Source organism: Phascolarctos cinereus, unplaced genomic scaffold (genome assembly GCF_003287225.1).
Source record: "Phascolarctos cinereus isolate Bilbo 61053 unplaced genomic scaffold, phaCin_HiC Scaffold_5;HRSCAF=322, whole genome shotgun sequence".
In the NCBI taxonomy this organism is placed as follows: Eukaryota; Metazoa; Chordata; class Mammalia; order Diprotodontia; family Phascolarctidae; genus Phascolarctos; species Phascolarctos cinereus.
The window spans coordinates 116,575,297-116,584,723 of record NW_027555958.1 but is presented as its reverse complement, the minus strand read 5'-3'; the positions used below and the strand labels follow the sequence as shown (position 1 = coordinate 116,584,723).

Here is a 9,427-nt window from a genome sequence, read left to right as displayed (position 1 = left end):
ACAGCATTAGAGGACTTGGAAGGGGCAACATAAATGTAAGGGCCCCCACATCTCTGGGCCTGCGCTTAAGCGAAGGCAGAGGAGGACAGCCTTCACGCTGTCCGAGGATAAAAAGGTGGCGGGATGGGCGGGAGCTCTCAGGAACAGCTGAGGTCCCCATACAGCTACAGGGCAGCGGAGAACCATTCACTGGCTCTCAGCGCTGTCTGGGCACACACGGACGACAGGGTCTCGCGTCCCGGCACAGGCAGACTGGTCGGGCTCTTTTCCCCTCGGCCCTTTGCTCTATGGACTTCTTTTCTTCCGCGGTGCAGGCTGCGTAGTATGTCCGCACTGAGCACTCTGACTGGCAGATTGGAGCTTGCTTGTTGTAGTGTCCCTATGGAGATAGGGTTGTGTTCCTATCCCCTTTTTCCAATGAGTTGCGAACCAGAAGCTGCGGAAGAAAGCGGCGAAGGCAGCTTCCTCCAGAAACTCCCTTCACTTTTCGCGCTTCCTTTCCTGTCTCTCCAGAGGTAAAATATATATATGGGACATGGGTGATACATCTCTTATTTGGGTACTCTTACATAGCATAGTTCCCCGCCTCCCCTCTTCTCTTCCCCACCCCACCCCCACCCCCGCCCCAGACCAGGAGAAAGTGCTTTGGCACCTAGGTAGAGAGAGGAGATTGAAGGACTCAGACTGGGCAACAGATTCCCCTCAGTGACTTGATGCTTTCCTAGGATCATAGATTTAGAGGTAGATGGGGACAGAGAGGTCATCTAGTCGGTGTGGCACAGGGGAAAGAGCACAGGATTTGGAATAAAAGGGTCTGGGGTCAAATACTGCTATAGCTACAACCTGGGTGACCTTGAGCAAATCCCTTTACCTTGCTGGCCTTCTGGACTAGATGACCTCTGAGAGCCTTTCTAGTTCTAAAGCTGTGATTCTAGGCCAGTCTTTCCTTTTTACAGATGAGGGAACTGAGGTCCTTAGAGACTGAGTGACTTACCCGATGTTACCCAGGGAGTAAGTGACAGAGGAGGAATTTGAACCTAGGTCATCTGCCTCCAAATCCATTGTCTGATGGAGAGTTTGGAAATTTGTTTTGCTTGACGTAACATACACACACTCATATATTTGTTACAGGGTTGTTGTTTTTTTCTAAAGTGGGAGAGAAAATAAGTGCTTGTTAATTGAAAAGAAATTATAAATCCAGTATCTAAAGTTAAAAAAAAATAGACAAAAGATGTAGGCTTTAAGATTTAACAAAGTGCTTTCCTCACAACAACTCTGAGATGTAAGTAATAGTGTGTTATAATCCTTATTTTACAGAGGAGGAAAAAGGCTTTAAGAAGTGAAAACATTAACTAGCAGAACTAGGATTCAAAGCCCAAGACTTCTGAAGCCAAATCCAATGCTTTTTCCACACATGGTACTGCAGTTTGCTTATCAGCCCCAGCTCACAGTGGATGGAGAGGGGGAAGAAATCTCTTCATTGATTTTTTATAGGGCTCCTGGCTTGTACTAACTGCATCATCTTTCCTCTACTCGCCTGATTTTCATCCCGTTACTTCCTGTGATTTTAAAAAGGGGTACATGGGTGACAGGAGTGTCCAATGCTATTATAGCTGGTCGAGTGAATATGACAACATCCTTACAGTTAGAATGCCGAAGTCTCATGAGTTCCAGCTTTTCTGAAAAGTAGATGTAACTAGAGTCACCTTTTTCAGCATGGAGTCTTTAAAAAATATTAAAAACTGGCATTTATCTAGTAAAATGCTTAAACCCTCCTCTGATTTTTTAAAACAATCATAAAAGTATTTTAAAGTTTGCACAGCTCTTAATGGAACTTAACCTTATTTGATCATCAGAAAAAAAATGATATGACATAGATACAATATTATCAGCATTTTTCAGATGAATAAACTGGAACACAAAGAAGTTAAGTAATTTATCCATGGTAATATGGCTAATGCAAAAGTTGAGATTTGAACCGAGGTGTTTCTGACTCCAAGTCTGGCTGTATTTTCAGTAGAGCCACTAAAGCTTTCTGTTCAGGGCAATGATATCACCAGAGCTTTGTTTAAAAAAAAAAAAGTTACTTAGGCAGTGGTGTGAAGGGGGATTGAAGAGTGGGGAGAATGGAAGTTAGAATCCAGGTGGGTGATAACCAGGACCTGTTTTAGTGTGATTCTAGTGAGAATAGAGGAGAGGGAATGGGTGGCAGCTGACTACTAGAATCAGCAAGACTTGGTAACTGGTTGGATGGCAGAATGGAAAGAGAGGAAGAATTCAAGATAATCCCAAATTGGGGAGATTGGGTGAATGGTGACACCACACACTGAAATAGTAAAGTCAAGGGGAGCATATTTTAGACATTTTGAATTTGAGGTGGCAATGGAACTTAGAGATGGAGATATTTGGAAAGCCCGTAGAGATAAGATCTGAAACCTGAAAGAGAATCCAGGATTGGAAATAAAGATGTGAGAGTCATCTGCATAGAGGTGATAGTGGAAGTCATGGGAGTAGACGAAATAGTCAAGGAATAGTGTCAAGAGGGAGAAGAGAGCCAAGAATGGGCCTTGACAATGACCTGTATTAAGTGGTTGAGAAGGGGATAGCTAGGGAAGGAGAAAGAGTGGTTAGAGAGGAAAGATAAGAATTGGGAGAGTGTGGAGGCTCTGAAACTTAGAAGAAGATAAGATTTAGTAAGTAAATATTTACTTTAAGTAAATAATATTTAGTAAGTGACAATTCTGTCAAAAGCTAATGAGAAATCAAGGAAAATGAGAACTTTTCAGAAAGTCCATTTGGGGTTAATGATTAGAAAGTCACTGGCAATGAGATGACAGTGAGTAGTGAGAAAGTGGAAGTATTTGGAATAGAGAACTTTTTCAAGAAGTTTAGCAGTAAAGGGGAGTTAGAGAAATGGGAGAGTAGCTGACAAGAGAAGAATAAAGAGAAAGCTTTTATTTATGAATGGAAACCCTTGAGCTTGTTTGTAAAAAGAAAAGAATGAGCCAGTGGTGAGGGAGAGAGAGATTCAATCAGCAAGCATTTATCAGGTGTCTACTGCTTGTTACACAGTGCACTGTGAGCTGGGGATACCAATACAATATGCATGAAAGAAAACAGAGAGAGGAATGGAGGAAAATAGCTTTGGAGGAGACGACTGGAGAAAAGGACTCAATAACATAGACCCTCTATATGGCTTGCTTGTACGTAGTTGTTTGCATATTGTCTCCCCTATTAGACTGTGAACTCCTTGATTTAAGGGATTGCTCTTTTTGGTTTTTGTTATGTTTACTGACTGACTGACTGACTGACTGACTGATTGACTGACTAGAGAGAAAGAGAGCGAGTGATGCTGCTGCTAAGTTTAAGAAATGGAGGATGGGACTGAGGGACTGCATGTGAGGTGCTCTCAATTTTTTCTTTTTAGCAAAGTAAGTTACACCACCTGTTCTAAGTGTGGGGCACAAAGAAGGGGTGTGGTAGGTGCAAAGGAGGGAAGTACTGTGGGGAATGAGATAGGAAGTCAGGGGGTAGAGGAGCATGATCATTGAGCAGCAGCAAGGTGAGTTCACAGTGAGTGAAGTCAACTGTTTCGTTTTTCTGTCTGTGTTCAGCAACCCTGGAGCATAAACAGAGAAATCAGATGGTGGGGATTACTTGGGGATAATGAATAGCTGACTACCACATCATAGGCATGATCTTTTCTCACCCTCACACACAAAACCTACTTCTACTCCAGGACAAGTGAGAGAATTCACCAAACTATTCTCTTCTCTTTTCTCTCACGTGTCAGATCCAGAGTGTCTCTTTCTAGGGTTTAAATACCTAGACTCAATGTTTAAGCTGCGGTGATAGTAAGTATAAATTCAAATTGCTCTTGAGATCGACACTTTATTGTATTAGTGCCTTACACATGTGTCTCACAAATATTAATTGATGAAAGTTATTGTTAGCAGCAAGATTTGGCACATGCAACATTTAGCAAGTTGTCAGAGTTTTAAAATCCTTATTGAAGGAGCTGCCAAAAGGGAGGTTTTTATCTTTTATGAATTTCTGAGCCACTTTCTTATAAGCACCTGATTTTTAAAATGGATATATGCAAGCATAGCGGTGCCACTTTTGAATTGCACATTTTATTTATGAGGCTTACAAATTGTCTAAGAAAAAATATTTTTTTCTATTTTAAATGATTATATTAAGTAAGTCAGATCAATTCAAAGACATTTATCAAGAACCTCTAGTGACACTGACCTCCTGGCTGATTCACAAAGAAGAAACTATGTCTCTCTGTTCTAGGCATTCCCTCTGGCTGTCACCCACACCTGGAATGCTCTGCTTTCTCCACTTTGACTACAGACCTCTCTGGCTTTCTTTAAGTCCTATCTAAAATCCCTTTCCCAATTCCTCTTAATTCTAGTGCCTTCCTTCAGTTAATTATTTCCTTTTTATCCTGTATATAGCCTGCTTTGTATATATTTGTGTACACACTGTCTCCCCCATTAGATTGGAAGCTCCTTGAGGTCAGGGACTGTCTTTTCTCTCTTTTTGTACCCCAGAACTTAGCACAGTGCCTGGCATATAGTAAGTGCTTATAAACGTGTACTGGTTGATTGCTAAGCTCTGAGGATATAGATAAAATTAATACAATCCCTGCCTCCATTGTAATAAGAGTATCCCCAAAATATGCTTCAGTGAAGCTAGGATCTCATCAAAGTGGGTTTCCCCTACAAAGGTGGAGATCACAACTCATCTATACTTCATCCTGTTTCATTTTTGTCCATTCCCTCCATAAATGTGATCTAGGAGGCCCAATGTGCTGGAGAGCTTTCTCTAGGTCTTCATTAAGGGCGGAGTCAGCTTTGGCAATCTCCTGACTGCATTTTTGGCTGCACTCATATCTGACTGTGCCATAAGGGAAAAGCTAGAAGGAAGGGAAGGAGGGAGGAAAGAAAAAAGGAAGGAAAGAAATAAGTATTTATTAAATACTTACTATATGTCAGTCACCATGCTAAGCACTTTACAAACATATCTCATTTGAGCCTAACAACACTGGGAGGTAGGTGTTATTATTATCCTCATTTTACATTTGATTAAACTGAGGCAGACTGAGGTTGCCCAGGGTCACACAGCTAGGAAGTATCTGAGGCCGGATTAAAACTCAAGTCTTCCCAACTCCTGGTCTAGCACTCTATTTACTATACCACCTACCTCCTAAGGCTCAGGCCATAATGGGCCTCTGAGAAATAGGCTGCTATCCTTGACCAAGTGTCAAAGCCAGCCTAGCATTAATGCCAAATGAGCTATGAGGAGTAACACTGGGAGTCCAGCCCGTAGGAAGGAATCATCCATCAGTGATGTCACCTCTGGTGGAACCAATACTATGAATTTAGCTAAGTTCTGAGCCTATTACCCCAGAGATCAGGTGATGTGGGGGAGAGTATTCCTTCAAAGTATTGGGGAGAAATGTTAGGACATTTGCTCTTAATGTATCTGTGAAGTAAATGCCTGTTTGTTAAACACTATGCAATGTTAAGTGACTAAATAAAACAGAGTGCTAATCAGAGGCCCTTAAAAAGAGGGAACATAGCTGAGATGGCAGTCAATGGCGGATGAAAGAAAAATCACGTAGAAGAGATGTACTCAATCTGGCCCTGATAGCATGGGGCCAGTTCATATATGTTACACAGAGTTAATATCTTGTTGTTTATATATGTATATACATGTTATGTAGAGTTAGCACCTGATGGTTTGTAGATGGGCATACATGTTACCAATAGCATCTTACAGTTTTTATATGTGCATGCAGTACATTCATGTTACATAGTTAGCATAGTTTAGTTGTAGATGGACATATATACTATCTATAGTTACCATCCTATATTTCCATCCTTGTTTCCTATAGTTCTAGTTTATACTGTTGTGTATATGTGTTACGTAGAATTAATTTATAATTTGTATATGTGTATTTATAATTTGTATATGTGTATGGGTACCAGAATTATGATTTCATTAGGACAGGGAACTCCTGGTGAGGAAATTGCCTCTGCCAATGCTAATGACAAAAATTCTGCAACTTATAATCTTAGACAGTTGACTAGAAGCACTGAGAGGCTAAGTGAATTTCGGATAAAAGAATCGTGCTGCCTCTGGGGATAAGAGAGAGTATTGTTATGTCTTGTGTTGCAATTGTGTCTTCCTGTTGCTGAAGAGTCCTGTATGTTGGAGAGGAAAGAGCATTGGAGGTCTGCTTTTTGGTTGTTGCTGATTGTTCAGCATGGGGATCCGGGGAGTCCGAACTGCAGCTTTTTCTTTCTAGGTTATTGGTGGATATTCTAATCAAGGGCCTACATAAGGCAGACAGGTACATCATTACCTGAGACCAACTCTAGGGTAGACATTCAGGGTGAGTGATCAAGGCTGAGGACAACATGAACTGCCATATGGTTAGCTTTATGAGCATGTTCAGAAATGAATGAATGGCCCAGTTATATTGTTGTTTGTCCTTCATTCTCGAAGAGGACCATGACATCAGGAAGGAGATGTCATGATTTGCAAGTGAACTGGATTTAAGTGAGGAAGGGCTGTACAAAGTCATCAGCCTCATTCTCTCCTCCCAAAACATCTGGGTCCAGTGGCAAGATATAGATCAGGATGTCCGGAGATGGACCCAGATTGTAGTGGGAGATCTTGGCCTTTTTGAGCTAAGTTCTTTCTCAGATCTCAGTTTGTCTGAAGCAAAGCCCATTCGGTGATTAAGGCTAGGTAAAAATGAGGCAAAGAATGGCCTCTTTTACCTAGTCAAAAAAAATGAAATCAATTTGGGAGGGGAAGACCCTCGAGTTCCTGGCCAAAACAGAAACAATTGTTATTTGTGCTCACTCTGCGCTGTCAGAAGCCAATCAATGACAAAGTGAGGCTTGGGCTGGGACCCATTGTTAGCCAATCAATGAAAGTCAAAGTGATTTGGGTTTAAGGCATGGACCATAAAAAAGAAATCTAATCCCCAAACCCCAAGATATCATGCTAGGTTTCAGCAATCAAAATTCATATTTGGACAGAATACCCACAGGTAAGGGTATGATTTCCTATGTGAACAGAGGGAGAGGAGGAAAAGGAGGGGAGGAAGGAAGGGAGGAAAGGAGGGAAAAAGAGGGAAGAAAGAAAGGAAGGAAGGAAGGGAGGGTAGGAGGAAAAAAGGAAGGAAGGAGCTGCAATGGCCAACTGAAACTGGCAGTTCTGGGGGGAGCTAGTACTCTTCACAAGTTTTTGTTTGTCCTTTGTTCTCAGAGATCCATTACATCAGGAAGGTGATGTCATGACTTGCAAGTGAACTGAATTTAAATGAGGGAGGGATGTTCAAAGCCACCAGCCTCATTTTCTCCTCCAAAGCCATCTGGGTCCAGTGGAAAGATATAGCTCAGGATGATTGAAGATGCTACCCCCCCCCCAACTATAGCAGGTTTACATCCAAGGTTGCAAAATACATACCCTAGGGGCAGCTAGGTGGCTCAGTGGATAGAGCACCAGCCCTGAAGTCAGGAGGACCTGAGTTCAAATTCAGCCTCAAACCAAATACTTGACACTTACTAGCTGTGTGACCCTGGGCAAGTCACTTAACCCCAATTGCCTAAAAAAGAAAGAAACAAAATACATACCCTGATTTTGCTGGACATGCTGAAGAATGCCCTTAAGTTAAAGACCATGAAGAAAAAAGCCAGAGCTCTGAGGCCTGGTAACAGAAAGCATCCATTCTGAAGTCCCAAGTAGTTTCCAGAGGAAGAGAACATGGACTGGGCCAAGGCAATACCTTTGAGAAATGAAGATAATCTCACCTGGGGAACATAACTTTGTCTTTCTTGTTTTATGCTTTTAGGGATTTTCTGCTGTCTCCTTGGATATTTGCTCTCTCTTTTGGGGTGTTGGGGAGTGAAGCAGCAGAGGGCAGGAGGATCACCAGTCATATGTCAGTGACTCTAGAAAAAAGAGTAAGGCTGATGACTTAAATTCAGTTCATGAGCAAGTCAAAATATCACCCCACAATGTAATTGGTCCTCTTCAAAAACAAAGGAGGAACAACAGCTCTGAAAAGCAGTGCAGCATAGTAGAGGGTCTAGGGAATTAGAAAGACATGGGTTCAAGTCCTGACTCTGGGCAGATTACTTAAACATCTTAGTTCCCTAGGCAACTTTCCAGGACTCAAGTTTCAGAGAAATTGCTGAGCTACCTTAATCAATCAACCAACAAGTATGTATTAAGTGCTTACTGTAAGACAAAAGCTTCAAGAAGCTTAAATTCTATTCAGGGAAACAACATGAACATACAAGGTAGTTTTGGGAAAGAGTAAGGAAACTCACTATTCCAAGAGGCAGGAGTAAATGGAGTACATTTCAGGCCTGGAGGAGAGCCAGTACAAAAGCCTGGAGATGGGAGATGTAGTATCATGTATGCAGAACAGCAGAAAAGCCAGTATGACTAGATGTCAGAGTGAAAAGAGGTAAGTCAAAAGACTGGAAAGCTAGAAAAGGGTCATATTATCAAGAGATTTAAATGTCAAACAGAGGAGCTTATATTTGATCTTAGAAGCAATAGGGAGCCACTAGAGTTTATCGAGGAGGGAGCATGACACGAAGACTTGTGCTTTAGCAGTATCTCTTTGGTAGCTGTGGAGGATGGATTGGAGTGGGGAGAGGCTTGAGGCAGAGAACCAAATGGAAGGTTATTTTGGGCAGTACTGGTAAGGGATTTTAAGGGTCTGAACAAGGGTGGCAGCTGTGTGAGTGAAAGGAAGACAACACACGAGAAATGCTGAGGAGAGGAGTAGAAGGAGTTCTTACGCCAGGAAATCCCCATGCTGAAGCTATAGGTCGAGTCCAGACTCTCCCCACCCCCAACACATCAGCACTACGATGTTGCAATATTGTAACGATTATTGAAATGGTTCGACAGAATCCTTTGATCTGTTGTATACTTCTAGGAATTCTTTATCAAAGAAAGAAAGAAAGAAAGAAACTTTTTGCTTCTGGAACCAGGAATAGAGAAATCTTTGCAGAAATGTCAACAAGAGACTTTTTCAACGAGAGCCAGGCGATTGAGTGCTTTCAAAGGAGGTTCAGTGCTTGGACACCAATTATCAACAAATCATTAAATAAACAGGTGAGTTACTCAAGCTTAATTTTACTGTAAAGTGTGGATCCATATTTTGCCAAATTAAAAAAAAATCCCCTCTAAGTTTCTAGATTCATAGATCTAAAGCTGCAAGGGAACTCAGAGGTCATTTAGTCCAACACCTTCATTTTACACTTGAGATGTTGACACCCGGAGAGATTATCTAACTTATCCAAGTTCCCACACATAGTAAAATTAGTTTGAATACTAATTCAAACTCAGGTTCTCTGATTCCAAATCCAGTGTTTTTTCCACTACATCA

At 41.6% G+C, this 9,427-nt stretch overlaps 1 protein-coding gene across 3 annotated transcripts in view; it reads left to right on the top strand.

Annotated features, from left to right (window-relative positions):
* The first annotated feature begins 8,978 nt into the window (after positions 1-8,978).
* The window catches only part of ECT2L (epithelial cell transforming 2 like), a 97,082-nt gene continuing 96,633 nt past the window's right edge, over positions 8,979-9,427 (top strand). For all 3 annotated transcript variants that reach the window (XM_078155105.1, XM_078155106.1, XM_020973734.2), the window contains exon 1: positions 8,979-9,153. In XM_078155105.1, coding sequence (XP_078011231.1) covers positions 9,052-9,153 — 102 coding nt within the window. In that variant the 5' untranslated portion in view covers positions 8,979-9,051. The remainder of the gene's footprint in view (positions 9,154-9,427) is intronic.